Consider the following 22,825-nt stretch of genomic DNA (forward strand, 5'->3'; position numbering starts at 1 on the left):
CGGGTTCAAGTGTGCTGTTTTGTCTCCGTACTGTGAATGATATAGTGATGTAGCCAAGGCTAGATATCAGGACAAAGTTGCAATAATAGGTCTTGATCCATTTGCTTTAAGAGAAAAGGCATTCGACGATCTAACGCTCCTGCCGATGGTTGAAAACCCGAAATCTGTTACCGCTACCCTGGGCGACTATATAGCGTTATGTACACTCCTATCATATAGGCTGTGCACGGAGTACTAGACTTGCTACAGCCCTATACAGCGGAATTTGCGTTACACAGTCTACCCCAGTATCCAGCTGCCCTCACTATCCACTTGCCTCATAAGGGGCAAGATTTGGTGCTTCTCCAACTCTGACTCCATGTGAAATGTTTGTACTCCGGTCAAAACTGAGCTACGGCGTGCTTCAGCCAACTACGACGTTGTTTGACAAGGCACGACGTAATTTGCAGAACTCACGCGTAGTTCACCCAACGAGCTTCAATACGACTTGTCTTTCGGCCTGAGGTACGGTCTGACTCAACTACTTCGTAAGTAACCATAGCCTGACTAAAAACGCTCTCCTAGACCGACAGTTTCCGCCCCCCTCATTAAACCCAGCCAGTGAGAGATTTTGTAACACATCTAGTACAAAATGTAACAACTCAAACTACGTATTTTCAGCCATACTGCGACAAAGTTGGACTACAACGTCTTAACCCCACCAATTTGTACATCACCTCGACACCGTAACGTTATTGTATTCTCCCCCAATATGCTAAACTGAGAACAAGATAAACATTCGATCGTATCGCCATTATGAAAACCAGAAGAATTCCCTGAGGCTAAGGTTTGGTCGTTACATATTTTCTACAATAATAGCTACGCATATTTGTGCGTGGTAACTTGCATGCTATGAAGCTTTTCAAACCCTGCTTACTGCGACAGAAGACAACCTTCATCTCTTCAAATAGAACCTACACAGTAAATATATTCCCACCTGTGAGACAAAGTTGGTGACAAAGTTAGAGATCTTTAAGCTTGCAGTGCTGACCTGCCCGTGTCACACCCTGTCTGAAGATGTTGTCTAACCGGTTAACCTGTCACTACACTTGACTTGACTTGAGGTAGAAGTTCAACCTCTGACGTGGGAAACGTATATGCTCATTGTGCAAATAACTAGAATAACGAAATGTAGATGGACTGTATTCCATGAAATAAATCTTAAACTTTTCTCCTCCAGAGGAGAGTACTATTTTCTAAAAGACCACGTCTTTACGTGCAAGAAAAAAAAAACGACTAAATTTGTAACAATGTATAACAGATGAGCAAATTCCACATGGGGGCCCATGTTGGCTGGCCGCTAGAATAGTGATTCAATCGAGTTAAAAAGGGATAACTGTGTTGTTAGATAGAAACCGCGAGTACACTGTATCCTGTGTTCATGGAACTCGCAGTTAGCACATCGAACAACCAGTCCGTTTGTAAATAATAACAAAAAAAAACTTATTTTCATGTACGGGCCCACCACGGGCACACACAGCCGTGTGGAGATCGAGCAGCTTATCATCCAACATGGCCGTTCTAACGTTCGAACGCGACTGTGACGTCACATGAAAACGATCTATTGGTAACGCTCTTCCTGGATTGCATTTCCTACTCAGTCATTTTTAAGTAGTTAGTGAAGTAAGCCCTGTGTCTTGGCGGTTCATCGTTTCGAGCAGGGCTTCGCGAACGCGTTCGAGCCAACTGCGAAACTGTTCTACTCCCGTCGGCCTTTGCGCGAACTATTCCCGTGATCTAGAACGACGCAGCAAACGAAGCTCGGTGTACACAGTGCGTCTTTCAAGCTCAGCATCTGGTTATTATTTGATTCAATGGACTGAGTACACAGTACGGTAGTATTGTATACAGTGTGTGTTGAGTGAATACGTACAAATAAAGCAACAGCAATTTCGACAAAAACCCGATGGCCTATCGCCCATGGTTGAATGACACGATTTCTTGATGAATAGGGAGGTGCCATGAAATGTAGGTATGTTCACCGGACCCACAAGCATCTACAAACACACAGCCAGTGTATTTACATTCCTTTTCTATCAACGATGTAAATTAAACTCATTGTTTACACTAGATAAAAGGCAAAGTGGTAGATAAATATGAGGACTAGAGTAAATCTAATGTTAGCAAAACGTTAACGACTAACGTATAGCCATGCTCGATTTACTTTGCAGTTTTGCAAGTCTTGACGCCCTTTTTTACAGCGTACAGCTAATATAGATAAATTGAGCTGTGATTGTAAAATTAACGTGCTATAGTTCAGGGTGCGAATGCTTCTAGTTCTGACACGAAGCCGAATAACAAAATACGTGAGTTGCTTAAGTATCAAATGGTAAATATTTTCCGACAAAATGCTAAAATTTCAATAATGATGATATCATGGGTATCTATAGCTTCATCTCTAAGAGCGATCTGGAGAGAAAATGGCCCAAACCTAGCTTATTCTTCTAGAACTATCTACTTAGACTACTACTCCAATTTAGTAACCTTAACATATCTTAATTGAATGTATAAGCAGACGTTCCGAAGGAGGTATGTCCAGAAAAGGGGTGAAATATACGAAGTAAGCGTGCACAAATATGTACGAAGTTGCACGGATTTGGGCCACAGCAAGTAAATTTTATGGATGACATTAATTTTTGCATTAATTTTCGCCTGATTTCAGAAAAAAACAATAGTTTTTTTTCTTCTGCAGGGATGGTCAACATGACGATAAAGTACCAAAATTAGAAAATATGTTGTGTTGTAGCCTAATAATTGTACTTAATTGTAGAAGTGACACTTGCGAAGTACCCAGGACAGTAGTTGTAGAAATGAAACATATTGGATAGTTGTAAAAGTGACACCAATATGACAATATGGTCCATGAGTGTGGTTACCAACTTTGTCGGTGATGCCAGTCTAGTGCCACACTAGTGCCACTTTTACCACACCAGTACATGTTTTGAATACAGGAATGAATGCCTTGTTGGCTCTGACACCATGTTTTGTCTCTTTAATTCTTGTTACAACACTCATCACAACTTTATGGTGCCTATTTTTACCTCCATGAAATGTCATGGAGGTTATATTTTACCCTACGATTGTGTGTCTATGTGTGTGTTTGTGTGTAAACAAGATAACTCAAGAATGGCTGGATGGATTGGTTTCATACTTGGTTTGTTGGTAGTGTGTGATGAAAGCTGGGAATGATTGGATTTTGGGCCCCCTAGCGGCTCCCCTTGGTACTGCAGCGCAACTTCCGGTTTTGCTATCTCGGTGCTCTGAACATGCTATGGTCACGTGCTCAGGAAGAAATGACATAAGTTTGGGCCCCCTAGCGTCTAGTTTTGGGATAGCAGGGGCATTTTTGTCAAAAAGTTCTGAAGAGGATAACTCAAGAAGGGAACAACGGATTTTTCAAAGTATCTCTTGTTTCAGACATGTTATGGTCTTATTATTAGGGTGGTAGATAGCTTTTAGTGCTATAAAAAATTGGGGCAAGTTTCAGCCCCCTAACATTTAATTGTGGAACTGCAGGGGCATTTTTGTCAAGACACTTCAAAGAGGATAACTGCAGAAAGGAACGACGGATTGGCATCATTTTAGGCATGCAGGTAGCTTGGGCAAATATGTTCATAATGATATGCATGTTATGCAAATGATGACTTAATTTGCATAATCAATGAAGAATTTGTATAAGTCAATTGTTATCCATACCTCCACTTCAATACATGCAATACATGTAATTTATGTCTGTTGGAACATGAACACGGGAAAGATTTAGATCACGACGTAGTTTGCATAATTAATGTGACATGTTACATTACCTTTCTGAATTTTTTCCCAGCATGTCATGTGGCAAGAAATAATGAATCCAAATAATTAAGTATATCATTCGCAATGTATGTGATGAGGCAAAATTACTTGACAAAGGTATGATCTCGAGGAAATAATGCGATATGAACAATCAGGAAAATTCTTTTGCTCCGAAAATCTGGTGTACAGTATATGTAAGGAAGCTTTATGGCATTCCAGAGGTCACTGAGGTCAATTCTCAACTCGGCAAGCGTTGTCAGGTGGCATATCCCAACGGCAGGACATCAACTTCCGGTTCTAGTACAGGAGGTCACAGGAGGTCGTGTAGCATCCGCGAGGTGACCTTTTAGGCCAGATAACATACACTGTTACAACTGCGCACTGCAGGAAAATTCTCTGGCTTTAAATACGATTTTGATGCCTTTTCTTGTTGGAGTTTTTTGCTCTCTTTGAATGTCAAGGGTGGTCCTTTTTCGCGCAGGAGTTTATTTGGACTGAAGATAAGACCAGCTGGTAAGTTCAAAGTGTTGAAAACTATCTACTTGTCAACCCTTTGAGTCGAGCCTGAACTGTCACTCTGGATATATGATGAGTATTCCAATAGATACATTTTAGGCATGCAGGTAGCTTGGGCAAAGATGTCCATAATGATCTGCATGTTATGCAAATGAGGAATTAATTTGCATAATTAATGAGGAAATTGTATAATATCATTGTTTGCAATATAACTGGACTTCAATAAATGTAAAACTTGTTAATCATGATGGGTGGAATATAAGCAGAAACCAAATATGGTAATGAGGAACTTATTTGCATAATTTATGTACAAATTGCAAAACCTCTTTATGATTAATGATTGGAATTTTATCATTGTGACATGTGTACATTAGTCAATGATGAACAACACCATGCATGGGTTATGTTAATGTTAATTAATTGCATAAAATTTACAAAAGCTCTAAATTTTCATGGAGGTATGAGGTCGCCGAATTCTAGTTTAAAATGTACCCATCTTTTTTTTTCACCCATCTTGTTTTTTTTCGCCCTATCGCACTATTTATGCAGTCTACAGAGGATGTCATTCATAAAATTTACTTGCTGTGGCCTTACGGGCAACTACAGAAAGCGATCGGGAAACTTCGGAAGTTGCGAGTGACGTCATCTAACGTCGTACATATGGTTGGGTACTGTGTACGAGATACGCTGTTTATTTTAGCCTTATGTTACATAAATTAATGTCGTACAGATGGACAGGGTTGGTGTACGATATACGAAGTTGAAAAATTTAACTCCGTACATGGTAAGTACTTTGTTAAGGTTAGCAATATGTAGTCATGTACGAGTTAGCCATAATAGAAAAATTACAACTTAGTACATCGTACTTCGTACATATGGTCTCTCCCAATGTACGAAGTAAGGTGACTGATAACTCGATCCCGTCCCATGTACAAAGTTAACCTTGCTACGTCACAAGTATTTGCCGACGTTCTCCCAATTTGCCGACAGCGGTTTACAGAAGTTGCCATAGGGCTTTTGCCCAGTACTATGCAGAAGTAGAAGTCGTAACTTTGAAATTGTCGGAAATTATGTGAGAAGTAGGCTGTATGAGCAAACTTTCTTGATAAATACCAATCACTTCAAAAACGACTAAACACCATCTTACTGGTATGAAGGAAGTTTAAATCATATCCTCAGTTTTTATCTTGAAATTTTAATTTATTAAAGGGGTGACTGATATCAAATATTTAATGGGCAGAAAGAATAGAAAAAGATATAATTGTTATACATATTATTCTAATTATGGTTTAATTCGTAAGATTTGCAACGTTTGCAAGAAAAATCTGTAAGTCAGGTACTTACTAAAGAGATTATAAATCAGGTAGCAGGTAAACATCGGCAAATATAAAATTAGTGGTGATTAGGGGTGGTTGCACGTGTGAGTTAGTTTAAGATGTTACTACTCTTCAAAACGTGTGATGCAATAAAGATATGGAATGTAGCACAAGATTTAGAGGTGTAGTCTAAAAGGAAACAAAACAGATAAAACGTCAAAGATCTTTTTCTTCCTTTTAATATGTGGTTTTCACCGAAACATATTTTGGTCAATAAGCGGTTTTAGCAGAGGGCACAGTCTTTAATGGAACATGAGTAGTGTACGAAGACACGTAATATAGTTTTTTTTTTATATTCACATTAACAATTCCAATAATAAAATCGACTTCACTGCATGTATGCATGGTCACATAAAAACAATACAAGTCATGATATATACTTTAACAAGTCCACGCAAAATGGAAATAATCACCATCGGCAGTCATTGAGATAAATTGTCAGTATAATACGTTTTAATCACATAAATGATTGCATAATGACATTAACATTATGGATGTTTGTATCTTGATATACTATTCTTTAATGTCAATGAAAAACACCGTGTGACACACAAACTGATAATGCTATCATATATACCTTGTTTGTGGTAAAATAACAGACATCAACACCTTTGTTTTTGGTAAATAAAGCAAACATAAAAAGGTAAATTAAATGACTAATCTGGTTTCACCAACCTATTGCCATAACCAGATCCCCAATGCCTTGTTATTATTATAATAAGCACTTTGAATACTAATTTCTCTGCCAACACTGTGGACAGAAAACACACCTCCTCTTAAAGGATCATTCAACTACAGAATGGAGCGTTATTTTCCGGTAAGCATTATTTTAGGCAATAAAAATGCATACGATTTCACATTATGTGATAAAGCACACATTTGCCCAAATGCATAAAATGGCCCAAACTTTCACTTAACTCCCCAAAATACGCTCTAATGAAATATTCATTCGGATAATTAAAATGTGCCTAACAGCGCCAGACGCACGTTTGGTTACATTACTAATTTTACGAGCTAACTACCAAGCTTGAAATGACCTTTTTGGTGTGCTAAGCGCTCCTCACATATCTCAAAAATACGCACTGTTAAGGAAGTGTCTTTATGTATGGAGAATGTATGGGTTTAGGGAGCGTCATATTTTGAAACAAAACATACTTCGCGTAATTCACTACAAGTGTAATCCCGCATAACGTCGGATTATGCAATTTATGATACGTTATCTATTGGTAAACAGCAGTTGGATACACAAATCAGTATTGTCGGTTGCTATGTTACTTTACTTGATTGACAAGGCGAAGAAGACGATGGTCGCCAGGGATGCAACGAGTCCGGGAATAAGCAGCACCTTGGTCCTGGCCAGCGTCCGGAGCAGACGGGACACTGCGAAGGGAAAATATGAAATAAAAAATTGTCAAAGAGATAGGACAGGTCAGGTATAAGAAACGTCAGGATAACAGATATGATTATGGTCATAGAAAAACAACAAATCCGAGAGGTCGGAGAGAATCAAAACCTGTATGAGATAACATGAATTTATATCTCACCGATAGAGTTGTTCTTCTCTGGCGGTTTCCAGACTGCCCGTGCAGGTTTCCCGTCATGCATCTCTCGCTGCTTGCGGAGAAAACTTGCCCAGTCGGGCGGTCGTTGTGGGAGGAGGATCTGCATGTGGTTCCAGAACCTGTCAACACAGGGCCAAACTTTCAGAATACTGTTTCCAACTAGTCGACATGCTAACGAATGTAGACTAAACCAGGCGTTCTGTTGCAGTATAACAGAAAACTGCTAGGAGGACCATAGTTAACCATGTCCTTACTTGTAATGAAACGTGTCCGGGTTCCGTGATATCCTGTTCTGAAAGCCGATGTACAGGTCATCCCAAAACAGACCCTTTAGAACAGTCTGGCGATGGACTCCGATCCGGTTCTTGATCTGCGGGAAGAACACAGAGACTTCAGCCAATAACGTTAAAAAGTTAATCAACACTGGGACATCCAACGCAAAGAAAACAAATCCTAACATTATGCAACTTTAACCGATATGTGTATTCAGGAAATCTGTCACAATTGTAACTAGTAGATATGACGTTACCTCTAAGTACGCATGCTCCCTGGCTGGTCGCTGCTGAGGAAAGCTCAGATCTGAGAAATCCACCAGAAAGTCGTACCCGCCCTGGATAGGCTGGAAATCATCATCTGTCTCTATCATCTAATGTGGGGTGGACAAAACAGACGACTCAGTATTATACACATAGGCTGGAAATCATCATCTGTCTCTATCATCTAATGTGGGGTGGACAAAACAGACGATTCAGTATCATACACATAGGCTGGAAATCATCATCTGTCTCTATCATCTAATGTGGGGTGGACAAAACAGACGATTCAGTATCATACACATAGGCTGGAAATCATCATCTGTCTCTATCATCTAATGTGGGGTGGACAAAACAGACGACTCAGTATGATACACATAGGCTGGAAATCATCATCTGTCTCTATCACCTAATGTGGGGTGGACAAAACAGACGATTCAGTATCATACACATAGGCTGGAAATCATCATCTGTCTCTATCATCTAATGTGGGGTGGACAAAACAGACGACTCAGTATTATACACATAGGCTGGAAATCATCATCTGTCTCTATCATCTAATGTGGGGTGGACAAAACAGACGATTCAGTATCATACACATGGGCTGGAAATCATCATCTGTCTCTATCATCTAATGTGGGGTGGACAAAACAGACGACTCAGTATGATACACATAGGCTGGAAATCATCATCTGTCTCTATCATCTAATGTGGGGTGGACAACACAGACGATTCAGTATGATACACATAGGCTGGAAATCATCATCTGTCTCTATCATCTAATGTGGGATGGACAAGACAGACGATTCAGTATGATACACATAGGCTGGAAATCATCATCTGTCTCTATCATCTAATGTGGAATGGACAACACGGACGACTCAGTATGATACACATAGGCTGGAAATCATCATCTGTCTCTATCATCTAATGTGGGGTGGACAAAACAGACGATTCAGTATGATACACATAGGCTGGAAATCATCATCTGTCTCTATCATCTAATGTGGGGTGGACAACACGGACGACTCAGTATTATACACATAGGCTGGAAATCATCATCTGTCTCTATCATCTAATGTGGAATGGACAACACGGACGACTCAATAAGATACACATAGGCTGGGAATCATCATCTGTCTCTAACATCTAATGTGGAATGGACAACACGGACGACTCAGTATGATACACATAGGCTGGAAATCATCATCTGTCTCTATCATCTAATATGGAATGGAAAACACGGACGAATCAATGTGATACATGTATACACATAGGCTGGAAATTATCATCTGTCTCTATCATGTTATATGGAATGGACAACACGGACGACGTCGCGACTCAGTATGATACACATAGGCTGGAAATTATCATCTGTCTCTATCATCTTATATGGAATGGACAACACGGACGACTCAGTATGATACACATAGGCTGGAAATTATCATCTGTCTCTACCATCTTATATAGAATGGACAACACGGACGACTCAGTATGATACACATAGGCTGGAAATCATCATCTGTCTCTATCATCGACAACACGGACGACTCAATAAGATACAAATAGGCTGGAAATCATCATTCGTCCCTATGATCTAATGTAGAATGGACAACACGGACGACTCAATATCAAACACACAAATACACTAATGCATGCATGTAACACAAACACACACAAGGACACACACACATACATACGGACAGACGCATGGACCCACAGATACACACACACACACACGGCTGCATACATACACACACAAGAACTTAAATACGTGCAAAATTTCGCACAGCTATCCTTTGACCGTCCGCAAATTGGCCAAAGAGTGGTTCATGACTGAGGTATTTGTTTTATCTACTTAATATCCCTTGCGCAAAATGATATGATTGACGTACTCACCCTCAGGACAAGATTATAGTCTTTGAACCCCGCCCACATGTAGTACACCTGAATCCAGTCTGGGTAGGCAAAAATCTCACTCTTAATGCAGTCGTTGATCTTGTCGATGTACGAGTTGAAGTCCCAACTGTCTTTGTAGATCTTAGTCCCGGGAAGAGGATCCACTATTGCAAGCCTTGAAAAAAATATTCTAAATATTCTATCAACTTAAGAATTACGCTATTTAAAATACTCAATTTATATATAATTATCTATTGGATGAGATAGTACAATTAGTGATTCACAGGTAAGTTAGTCTAAATGTTGCAATAAGCAATTTAAAAATTGTTCCATATACTTTTTAATTTTTTTTTGTTTCTATTTTCTGCTAAAAATACACCAAAATAAATACCTGCGGTCCCCTGTGTCATCTAGAACCCGTGCCAGGTCCAGAGTGGCGCCAGGCAGCGGTGCCCACGTGATGATGTGGTCTGAGTACTTGTTGATGAGAGCGTTCAGCTGCTCAGCGCTGTTCTTCGTGTTAGTGTCACGGATGTACCTGGAGCCAGGGCATATCATAATGTGACCACCGGACGAGATAAAGGAAATCAAAAGTAATTTAACAAATGAAAAAAAAAAATGTTTGAAAATTCCAATTGCCGGAAAGTGTGTGCCTTTCATTCTCAGTTTAGACTAGTATATCAAATAACTACTCCTGAAATAAGTAGTGGGCCAGGTGTTCTCTGGAGAATGGGGCTACTTTTTAAGTTTCCCAATGTATGAAACGTAATTTGATAGAATTTCAGAGCAAAAATATGCGCGACCCTTTGTCTATTTTGAAGTGTATGGCCTTCTTGGTCATCAACAAAACGGCCGAGGAACGACAGCTGTAAGACAGGAATACAACTGTTGCCAGATGCTTAAACAGAAAAGTGATCAAAGGGGTGACAACAAGGAAGATAGGACGGATGACTGGCAAGTGACTGTTCTATGAATTAGCACACTCACTTGTCCGCAGGATGAGCTTCCACGAAGTACCCAGCGAACGGACAGTAGACTTTAGGATTGACATCACGAACGACTTGTGTCTTGTAGTAGAGTAGCTTTTTACGTTCGGTGGCGATGAACTTGGCTTTCCATTCCTCTGAAAAAAAGGATAAAAACAAAACGTTTTACATGCAGGTCTTTCTACTTCTTGTAAATGAGTAATGTATGTTTTCGGTGTTTGTGTGCGTCCGTAGTTTTTCACGTATTGTGAGTGAGAGAAGGCGAGGAGAAAGATGGTGTAAGAGGAGACTGGTAGTCCAATGCTGGTCCTGTAGACTGGAAGGAAAATGCATTCACAGAACAATATATAAATTACCTTAAACTCTAAATAACTCAATAGTCCACTGCTGCCTACCCTTTTGTCAGGATCGCATCGGCAGTATAATCAAATTCTGGATACTACTAAAAATATGACATTTTTGGAATCTCGTTAAAGATATTTTTGTTTCACAAAAATGAATTTATGCCTACCTTCTCGGCCGTTATAGTTATTCAGAAAGAACCCATAATCACTCCACACTAAATGTTTCTTGGTGGGAATACCAGCAACTTTTATTGACTGGCAACAAAAACATGCGATTAACTCCCCAATTCGGGCGTGGAGCTCGGGGAAGTTCAAACTGCCCTTCTTCTATCTCTGTCAAGAATGATTCAGCGTTCGAATCTCTGAACACTGCTTGTTTGAAGGGCGCTGATTGGTTGTTCGAAAAGAACTTCGGTTTGATACTTGGCCCCTGTAACGTTGGGCCAAATCAAAATATATCGGCCGTCACGTCCGGCCTAAATTTCTATTTCTGGCCTCCATACTATAGTACTGTACAGAAACGTTACCGTTTACAACAGAAGCTTTTGGTTACTCAAACATGTCCAAGGTCCTTGATAGTGAACAGGTCACTTACTTGTGTATCGCCCTCCAAAGAACGCCATGGGGAACCCGGATGCACCCCCCGCGAAGTCACTCATCATGATATCCACGTTCCTCGGGAGCCGCATACCGTTAGGCTGAGTGCAGTCCACCGTGTTCAGGATCAGGTGGCCTGACAACACAGCAAAATGCATTCAATAAATTTTAAGCGTTTCTTTTTCGTATTGTTGCTTCTTTTTTGCACTTCTTCTTCTACCTTCTTGTGCGGAATGAGTCAGTTCGCCTGTTGGGTGTTCCAAACAAGAAAGGAAAAGAAACAAGAATATTACAAACAAGAAAGCTTCTGAAAAAAGCTGGCTGGTGCGTATTTTGGAAAAAGCCTGGATGTTTAACAAAATGACATGAAAAAAGAGTTTTTAAACATCGAATTACTGAATTGGTCTGTCTTCCATTAAAAAAACATTACCTGAGATTTGTCTAACAAAGAAAACAAAATGTCATAAGTGGGGATCGAACCAACAATTTACGGCTGCAGAAGCAAATTGCTACCTTTACTCAGTGCCGTAGGTATAGATACCTAAGCCACAGTGACACCATTACGTCATCAGGCGTTTAGAAGGGTGTATAGAAGGGTTTGATTAAATTGAGTCGTAGTGGATTCATGCATTCGTTGGTTGAACTAACCGCTTCTCTCGCCAATAATTATCTTTAAAGAATGAAATGCAAATATTGACAGCTGAAATATCATTTATTGCGTTTTTTCGTGTGACTTTCCCTTTGAAATAGGCGTTTTGCTGCGGTCCAACAAAGAATAAGATAAGAAGGGCTTACTTGATCCATGCATCCATGCATGGATCCATTGACCCGCTTCTCGAGTCTCAGAGCTGGTGCTACGCACCAGCAAAAAATTAACCAGCAAATTCATACGGAAAGTCCTGCTGTCTTACCTTTGTAGTCCACTAAGATGCAGGTGTCCATGTCAGGATGCACACCGTCCATCAGGATCATAAAACGGAGATCTGCGTTGATCTGTAGATAATAAATCAGGCAACCAAGGAATCAATCAATTAAACCAAACACGAATCATTTTTTATTCGTAAAAGTGAAGAGTTAGCATAGCCCCTGCCTTCCATGCATACATATTTATATCATTTTCTTTTCGGACCGGTGCAGTGATGAAGTAAGCAGGGTGTTTGCCTCGCATTCAATAGTTTGGGGGTTTGATTCTTAGTCCAGTTATACGTAAGACCCATGCTGCTTTCTCTATTTAGCACACGGCATTTGTAAAAAGGAAGAGACAGCTTAACACACCACCACCAGTGGACATTTACCTTGATGTAGTGACTCCCCTAAGCTGTGTGGCCCTGGGCTATTGAAGCTGAGACAGGCGACACCCGACACTACGTACACGTTGCATTAATCTTTAGCATAAGTTAAAATGTCATCTGTGTTCTTGAGAGAAGTTATTCATGGACTTTTTTTGCTCAAAGGATTTAAAAAGCCATTTACATCAGAGCTTAACAACAATCCCTGAAAAGAGACGGCGGGCACTATAGACTTCCCGCAACTTATGATCCACTGCTCTGTGAGTCAGGTGTTCTTTCTTTAGGTGCCGTTCCTTGAAAAAGACTAGTGCTGTTTAGTAAAAATATTTTGTGAGTCAAATTTTTGTGTTGGATCTTACAGTTTAACAAGTTAAAGAATCTTAAGCGTAGATAACACGCAATAATACAGATACACCTCACCTCTTGCCACACGCCGAAGCTGCAGACGTTAATACGGTTCAACCTGACCCCGCTCTGCTCCAGCTTACAGAAGACCGGCATGGCCGTGTCTCCCACGTAGATCGGGATGTCCGGGTTCTTTTCTGCAAGCAGCGCCAGAGTTGGGTAGCTGGGAAAAATACAGCATGTATATCGCATAATTCCGCCGTTTACACTGCCATTAAAAAAAGGATATAATGAAAGCCTTCTTCTCAACAATATCCAGAACACATTGTCATCTGAAACGTTGGCGATTACGACAAATGGCGTTATATAACTCTATATCACGTTTTCCCCGATCTGAAAAGTACATACATGTACAAGGAAAGCTCTGTCGGAAATATAAGGTAAAAATATTTAAGATGCAGAATAGTTTAAGAATGCAGAGAAGAGAAGAAAGTACCAAGCCACTTCAAACGCTTTATCGCCGATCTCCACCCAGGCAAACTGTCCCAGAGTTCACCCAAGTGCGGAGGAAGCCTCACAGAGCTGTGGAGGTTTGCTAAGTGGAAGTTGATGGCATACAAAAGCAAGATAAGGTTTTCTACAAACACACAAAGGCAACAATGAACACTGATATGTTATTCTATGTAACTTCAGTACTAACGTTCCGGAAAATACTATTACATTGCAAGTACCGTATGTTTCAATATCTTTGGAGGTTTTAAGTGCTGTTCAAATCACAATTCTCATGGCCTTCATGAAGTGCAATAAATACTATAACAAAAACCTCCAATAAAAATGGAACAATCGTCGCAAACCTGAGATGATCGGAGTGCACATGGCTGATATAAATGAGGTCAGCACGTGACAGCCTATCCAGCCAATCAGCGGGCGGTTCGTGGATCAGCCACCATCCCCTAGCGAAGGCGGGTCCAGTCAGCCATGGGTCGAAGAACATGATCTTGTCTCCCAGCCTCAGTTCCATACACGCATGCGCGAAAAACGTCAGCTATCGAGCAATATACATATTTAAAAGTTTGATTCCAGATTGGCCACAGACTTCCGTTTTTACATGTGTTAGAGCATTGGCCGCTATACCACCCATAATAAAAAGCGAGGTTGGGTACTATCTTAAACTTAAGAAGATAATCTATAACAGAAAAGCGATTCAAAGCGCAATGCCTTTTTTCGTGGCAATTATAAACGGATAACAAATATCATGAAACCCATTAACAGCTTCTTAGGTTACACCTTTTTCCCTATATATATACAGTGATACCAACATCACTTAATCCCCAACATGTCATAACTAAAAGCATAACTTTCTTGGCGAAGGTAATCATTTAAAACATATGATTTTATTTATCATTGAGTAGGTCAAGTCGGAATGCAGGCCGGTTTACAGAAGTAGGCTGTGGCTTTATGTCAGAAATCACAATAGAAACAAGCTCGAGTCATTGAAATTGAGACAAAACTAACCTATTAGAAAAGGATGACATTTGACTAATTTTTTCATGACAACCAAATGAAAGTAGTCTGTTTGAGACCTGTACTTCTCCGGGTTGAATGTCCTGCGGGGCTCTCGCGTCGACCTTCCACGGCTCAGGCGGGATCAGCTCCACCAGGGTCAGCGAGCCGTCCTCCTCTAGCTCAGGAACTGGAACATAATGTCAGAATGGGTTATTCAAGGAGACTAGCAAAGGAAAAGTACTGTCTGGTCAAAACAATGATCTCATACTCTCTTAACACTATCGAGCAATCACAAATTTCGGTCGGCCAGGCTTATATCATTGATGGCGAAGTATTTCTTTTGATTCATTTTTTGCGTTGTCTCGTCTTTTAAATCGTAACTTGGTACCATGTATCATATTAAAACTTAAGTCATAGGTCATACGATTCGATTGTTTGCTTACAGGTTGGACCTCCCATGTATGAGCTGTAAATACAAATGATCGCATTGTCTGGGAATGGTTTTCTGTAACAGTTTGAGAGTTACTTTATTTTAGGTATACTGTTCATTTCTTTTGTTCATTACACCCACTTGGTTATTTTATTTTTTATTGTTACAACGATTGATGTTTTGGTATTTATGTTACAGCTTTTCTACTGATGACCTCTGACCCTTGACCTCTCATAATTATTTTAAGTTCACTGCGTTTACTTCAATTTTACATTCAGTTGACTTTTAGTTCTTATCATGTTATACTTATGCACACTTATGGTGACTTTATGTTAGTTGATTGTTTTGTAATTTAAATTGACTCCAGGGAGAAAAAATATCCATTGCATAGTCTAATTGGAGATTGCAACAGACAAACAAACAAACAAATACTGAGTGTAGATTTGCCGTACCTAACCTCTCCTGGCTGAAGCTGTCCGGAGGGTTGACGTACTTCATGGTGGAACAGTCCAGTCTCCAGCCGTGCTTGGTGCATCGTAGAACGCTAGGAAATGTAAAATGTAACAGTCAGAACCGTGCGTTTTTTTAGTGATCTAACTGGTATACATACAGCCATTGTTGCCAAGCTAGCCGAAGGATATATGTAATGTAACGGGCTTAAACTTCATGAGAATTACATATTGACAAATTTCGCAAGTGAGCACTAATTTCACAAAAAAAAAATGAAGCATGGGACTCGGGTAATTTACGGTCTGTGATTCAATGGAGCTCGCTTGGGGGAATAAAAAGGGCGCGGTCCCGCATAGTTACAAGAGTGATGGAACCGAACATAAAATTCGAACCACTCTTTGACCGCATGTGACCCCACGGGTAACCATTTTATCATGTAACGTTACTTTGCGAAAACAGGAACTCACTACACACATATGAACATGGGGCACACTAGCTACTTGAGACGTATAAATGCTAACCATTTTGGATATTGATAAGGTATTTATCAAGTATTGCCATAATTCGACGTGATTGACAAAAGGAGGCCCCCGATAAAGCCATATAATGGTACCGTCCGAACCACGTTCGAACGGTCGAACTCTCGGGATGTAAAATGGCAGGAAAACAAACCCAAACCAAATTAGCAATGCTGTTGATAAAAATATAACAGCTATGGGGTAGGTAGGTACATGTAGGTTAAAGATGTACAACTTACATCAAGATACAAAAAAAGCCTGGAAAAATCAGAATTTAATAGAAAAAGTCTTAGATCAAGAAAAATTTAAAGGCTCTACGCGCTGTCACCACTTGGGCTTGTGTACTTGAAGTAATATACTGCTTATAAACAAAATCTGTGTTATTACCCACAAAACCTGATAACCTAAAAGTAGATGTCGTCATCATAATGTAGTCAGCGAAATTTGTTTTTGCTATGACAAGTATTTTGAAGTTTCGGGCGTATATATATAGAATACCCCTTAATACAGCTGTGTCACATGCCGTAATTTATCTATACACTATTTTACATTTTGGCTATAAATGTGTACTCAAACCTGCCAGTGGAGTCTTCAACATCCTGCACGAACTTGCCACCCTGATGTTTACAGATGTTGCGGCAGGCCTTGTACGGCTCCTCTGGGTTTATCGGGTCCTGTAGGGTGTGATCACATGCTATAATCAGTGGAATAATAGATGGATTGATGTTTGAAACATGTTTATTTTTGTAGAAATTTTCTTCATTCTACCCTCTATTTTCCATTGTTACTCATGCCAGTCAGTCGGTTTGAATCGTGTTTACGGTGGACGGCTATCTATCGTCAAGTAATCTTAAGAACTAAGAGGTCTTTTATATAATGGACACGACTGTACACTATTATGATTTAAAGGTTCTTCACCGGCCTCACTGGGAACCTTGTCAACTTTGGGGGGTGGGGGGGGGGTGTGGGCGTAGGTCGATTCGCGATTTTTAACCGGGAATATGCCGGGAAAGGAATATATGCCGGGAAAGGAATATACACCGGAAAGCTTGTACGGGCTAGACGAATCGGGTTCCCAGTAGGCCTGCTACTTGTCGATATCTACAAAGCCACATTAGAAAACACTTATCTCCATTTCGTATGGATATGCGAACTTCCCGTCATAAACGCGTCCAGCACTGGCAGCCCGGCACACGCACCGTCTTGCGATGACCCGTAACTTTGTAACGGTCGTCGGGTCACGCAATTCAAAACACGGCTCATTTGAAAACGAGTACTTACCGTAGAAAGATCTAGAAAAACTATGCTGAAACTTCCCATCATGTACGAAAGAGCAAGGGCAGACCGGGCAGCCAGGGAAATCTGGGACTTCCCCGAGTTGAGGGAAGGACAATCCCTGGCCATTGCTGCGGTCTGCGAAGGCAATTAATGTTTTGTTGGCCTTGCTACAGGCCAAGGCAAGTCGCTCTGCTATCAGATTTTGCCGTCGACCGCCAGAGAACCCACCATAGCATGGTCATCGTCATCTCGCCACTTCATGCCCTTGTTGCTGATCAGCTAAGACTTGTTTGCACTAACGTTACATGTAGGAAATCGTTTTGTGTATTTTTTGAGATCGAGCGACCGTCTTTTTACGTAACTCTCGCCCCCCTCCCACATTCAGATTGCCGGTCGGATCATCGATGGTGTATGAAAATATGTTTTTAAACCCACTGGTCCCAGTGACACAATAAGATAGAAAAAATGTTTTACACTTATCTGAAATGTAAGTTTTGCATGTGTATTAATTATTCGTTTACACGGTTTCCGGTAACGTTACGTAGGTTTGTGGCACGCTTCGGGCCGTACACTATTAACGTTGACGTGTGAAGTGCTTGTCGCGATGCTGTGAATTACTTCTCGCGGCAGTGTGAATAACTTCTCGCGAATACATTCATTGGCCGTCTGAAATGCATTCTTAATCATTATTGCGTTTGTAGATAGCGACAAGTAGCAGGCCTACTGGGAACCCGATTTCGCCTAGCCTGTACAAGCTTTCCGGTGTATATTCCTTTCCCGGCAGATATTCCTTTCCCGGCATATTCCCGGTTAAAAATCGCGAATCGACCTACGCCCCCCCCCCCCCCAAAAAAAAAATTGACAAGGTTCCCAGAGAGGCCGGTGAGGGAGGCTATGCCAGTCTGTCAATGTCCTCCTGCATGTTCGGTCAGTAATGACCTACGTTACCTGGAATACACGGGCGTGCCACTTTCTTTTATCTCCGAATAAAGAATGATATTACTACAGCCCCTGACACTTAAGTTACAGAGACAAGAGTCCTTGTCGTTTACGTTAAGACAAGAAAGGAACGACAAGCAGATGACTAATAAAATCAAATGTTTCGTGACAAATTTGTGCACAGTTTACATCTCTAAAGCTAATGTTTGCTTGAACCCTATTCAGGGGAGTGGTCGTGGAGGGGGGGTCTTTTGATGCCCGTCCCCTTTAACTCCTGTAATTATACATCGACTATTCGTAGGACCACCAAAATTCCTGAGTATGATATAAACATAATCTCAATGGTTTTGTGCAACATTAAAGTTGGCGCGGAGACCCCCACCCCCCTCCAGCTCCTTCTGAACAGGGTTAAGCCATGGGTGCACCTATATACCCATCGTCTATAGGCCAGCTGTTCCACAATACCGGGAAATAGAGGTGATTTCTCAACTTATTACATTGATAATGAAAACAACTACCGCGAAAAAAAGATCCCAAGGATCAAACACGTTCTGACCATAAAATGCATATGACTATAAACCGAGCAAAATGTTAGCAGTATGCTATGTCAAACCAACCTCAATACTGGACACGCAAAACCGAACGAGATGGCATATTCCGACGAGGACAACATCTGCCTGACGACATTCAATTACCAAAAGGCTTAATGCGCGATTATAACGAAGATCTAAACCACTATACCGGACGTCGTATCGGTGAAAACTGAAATTATTTCAAAAACAGGTACGACGAAGAAAAGAATGTGCATCATTTTGCAACGTAGTACAGACGATATGCCAAACCACATGCGATGGCGGCAAACGGAAAATAGAGATATAGGTGCGAACACTCAACGCATAAACCGTTCACAAGACTATTGCTAGAGTTTACCCTCCAATCACAGAGTAATTGAAACTCAGGCGTGTTACTTGACGTGTGTACAAAAGAAAAATAATGAAGCAAAATTATTTGTGATCCTAATAGTTTAATAGAATTCTGTTGATTAATAATCAGTGACAAGTCAACCACATAAAGGCTGGTCTTTTCTTATATTTGATAAATATAATATTGAAAGCCTGATAGTATGGTACGCAATCATATATTCATCACCAGAATCTGATGAAGGTAGGCACTCTTTCTTTTACTTATACACTATGCTATAGAGCGAGCTTAACGGTAAAGTTTAATTGTATTGATCAATGACCTGGTCAAAGTACGTACCAAGCAGATGTAGTACAAGCTGTATAGCTCTATTTCTATCTTCTTTTTTACACGCATGCAACACCATAGGATAAACCTACTGGTATGGTATTATGTGCAAGTAGCTTAAACGGTAGGGTAGTATCCCTTAATTGTCTTATAATTTGACCGCCTGGAACGCAGATTTTGAGAATACAAATACGTGACTGTTCCTACAATGTATTCTAAATAATAATTGTGAATTTACGCATTCATTGCTTGGTCTGCTATTGCCTACGTTTTTGTGTATATTCACGTGTTTGGCCACGTTCTCGTAGCTCGGAACAGAATGAATTTCCGGTGACTTCATAATCCTGTTTTCCTACAAGTGTTAATATTAGTACGTGTTGTTTATTCGGAGACTTGAATAACATTTCTGTGTTTCTTGGCACATTTTTTTTGTTACCTTAGACTAGATGTAATATATTGATAAGTTTTATTAATAAGTTTAACTCGTGTCTTTTGGAACGCTTTTCTTTAATTAAGATTAATTAAGTTGCTTTATAAGGGATAAAATTTGACACGGTTGCTATTTGCGGTGAACGTTACCCTTTGTATGACTGGTTTGCTGTCGCACTGTCATAATTCCCTACATACTGAGGTCTTGTGGTATTCATCGTCTACAAACTGTACTTTTGTATGCAGGCTCTCAACATTGCTATACCAATAACTGCATCTCATTGATACAGTCAAGCATTTTTACCATGTTACAGACCATAGTTCTATCATGGCGTGATGCCAAATTTTCTCAACAGTACTAGTTCTATGCAAGATACAGAACGCCATCCGCGTTTTGTTCAAAATATAACTTCACATTGATCAGGAACAGATACTTTCGTAAGCTCCAAAGAGAACTATGCGTCCGTCTTATTCGAAGACAGGTACACAGAATTAGGGTAGTAATAAGCTTACCGTGACTAGTGCATTCGGCTCACAATACTCAATTACTTCTGTTTTACGCTATTGAACTTATATTTGCTAAGCAAGCCATGCTGTCAACTGGCAACACGATTTACCAATAAATGGAGCTGGTCGGTTCAACCGAGGCTCTGACCAGCAGATGTTAAACGCATCCTAAGTTGTACCAAGAATCTTAAAGATCAAATTACAATAGGATTATCGTCATAATCGAGGTTAAATGGTGTCAAAACACTCTCGAAAAGAAACTGTAACAGCATAAGCAATAAACAAGTAGTGTCGATACTGTCTTAGTGACATCGGAATGGACACCCAAGGGTGGGATTATCTCACAAAAGCGCATGTAAATAGAAACACATAGGCGCTCAGCTCTAACGGCTAAATAGGCTCGAGTAAAGAATATACCTAAAATACCTGGCTAAATATAAACCTTCAAATTGCAATGGATTTCATAAAAGAGACGATCATGTGTCAAACGGGGCATTTAACTTCACATAAAACCGAAAAACAACAAACTGTTACTTTGTAAAGGCCGGTAGAAAGGTTTGTTAGAAAATCAAGATATGGTTCTGCTTATGGCGGTTAATTATATATAAGGACCTTTATACTTCCTCTGTGTGTAGAGACATATATTTTGATGTACTTAAAACTGCACACCCGTATATTTCCAAACTAAAATAAACACTACTGCATGTTGATAGCAATTTTTTTTACTTTATCCCAAACCCAAAGATGGCAATTTTCGCGCGCTTCCTATTGTAGATCAAGAAACTTAGATAGACTTTTTTCTTTGGTATAATCAATCCTTAAGCATGACGTTATCACAACAGAAGAGAGACCAGCTAAGTCGCATTTACAGGTCCGCACCAGTACGCTAAAACTACTAGAATTGAACCCGTAACTGCACCAGAATTAAGTTTTATAGGTTGGCATCCACCTGTCTCGGAAAACAATGATAGGCAAACATTTATTACTGGCCGTCTGCCTGGCCTGCACGTGACTTTTTTAAGGTGAAAAAGGGATGTGCACTTCCTTCTGTCCTTCTCCAAGCCCTCGTCTAGCGGCGCACAAACACCCTATTTTCACTAAGACGGCGCTCTCGACACACTCTCTCTTCAACGAAAAATTTCACAGATGGCTCAACGAGTTGTATAGAACAGAAATATTTTTTTTTGCATTTTGTGTGATTTGTTGTCTCCTAAGTCACACTGTTACGTTTAGTATGATATAGCCAGTGTGAAAGCGAAGGTTACACATATCCTATTTAGGTAACAGTGAGAGCGCAGCCCGATCAACGTCTAGTGGAAAATGGGGCCTTAGTCTCAAAGGAGTGGCATGCAATCTATGAAAAGTACACATTTTAGGTATTCACCTAGTCTTATAGATACACACCTTGTATATGACAAAGTTGCCAGCTTCCTTACAGATCAGGTTCACTCCCGGTTTCAGAGCGGCCGTTTCACGAGGTGTTAACCGCAGGACCTCCACGCTTTTCTGCTCCATCTTCACTCTATACAACGGAACGGGAAGTCAGTGCCAATGCTCGGTACCGAGTTATAAATTAATCTGCCTGCTCCAGACAAAGGCATCCAGGTTCACCTTTTGTACACTTCTCAACTTGCAATTGGCTATGGCTGATCCCAGACTCCAGTGCGCATGCGGTATCAAATCGTTTGTCAATGTTGCATTATGACAATATGACACTTGTTCTTGTTTTTGTTAATGTTTCGGGACCAATTTGTTTTCAATGTATTGTTGAAAAAAATCTGAGATGTTATTTTCCATGCTGTCAAACTCATCCTGATTGTAAACTAATGAAACAAGAAATAGGCATTTTTATGTGAGAGGGTTTTTAAAAAAATATGATAATAAATGTGACGAAATTCTCCTACTTGTGCTTCACCCTAACGCTGCGTCATGGTGTTTTTGTACATGGTGCTGTATACGTCTTATGTAAGAACCACAAGTATGGCACACGTGACCTTGCATAGAATGTATTGATGGTTTGTGCTGAAATTGCAAAAGAAATACCTGAGAACCCGTATTTATATATACCTGCCTGTGTTTAATGTAGAAGACAACTCTATATACACGATCTGAGGTTCAAAATTCTTTGTCAGCAATGTGTTTAAAAAAGAAACAATAATCGCTTCAGCATAATATGTCCGTTCCGTATACAATTGAAGTCAATCAACAGCAATCCTAACCCCGCGTTACCAACTATCCA

The 22,825-nt window shown here is 40.3% G+C and overlaps 1 protein-coding gene across 1 annotated transcript; it reads right to left on the reverse strand.

Moving 5' to 3' along the window:
* Positions 1–6,922: 6,922 nt before the first annotated feature.
* LOC118424237 (cytidine monophosphate-N-acetylneuraminic acid hydroxylase-like) lies at positions 6,923–22,101 on the reverse strand. The gene is made up of 15 exons (XM_035832778.1): positions 21,991–22,101; positions 16,762–16,859; positions 15,670–15,761; positions 14,865–14,974; positions 14,136–14,326; positions 13,357–13,504; positions 12,559–12,640; positions 11,646–11,783; positions 10,708–10,843; positions 10,112–10,258; positions 9,721–9,919; positions 7,818–7,934; positions 7,543–7,658; positions 7,271–7,407; positions 6,923–7,106 (listed from the first exon to the last, which is right to left on the reverse strand). Exons 1-15 carry the CDS (start codon positions 22,099–22,101, stop codon positions 7,003–7,005), a joined length of 1,926 nt encoding a protein of 641 aa, XP_035688671.1. The 3' UTR covers positions 6,923–7,002.
* Positions 22,102–22,825: the final 724 nt, after the last annotated feature.

This window comes from Branchiostoma floridae, chromosome 10, assembly GCF_000003815.2.
Source record: "Branchiostoma floridae strain S238N-H82 chromosome 10, Bfl_VNyyK, whole genome shotgun sequence".
Lineage (NCBI taxonomy): Eukaryota > Metazoa > Chordata > Leptocardii > Amphioxiformes > Branchiostomatidae > Branchiostoma > Branchiostoma floridae.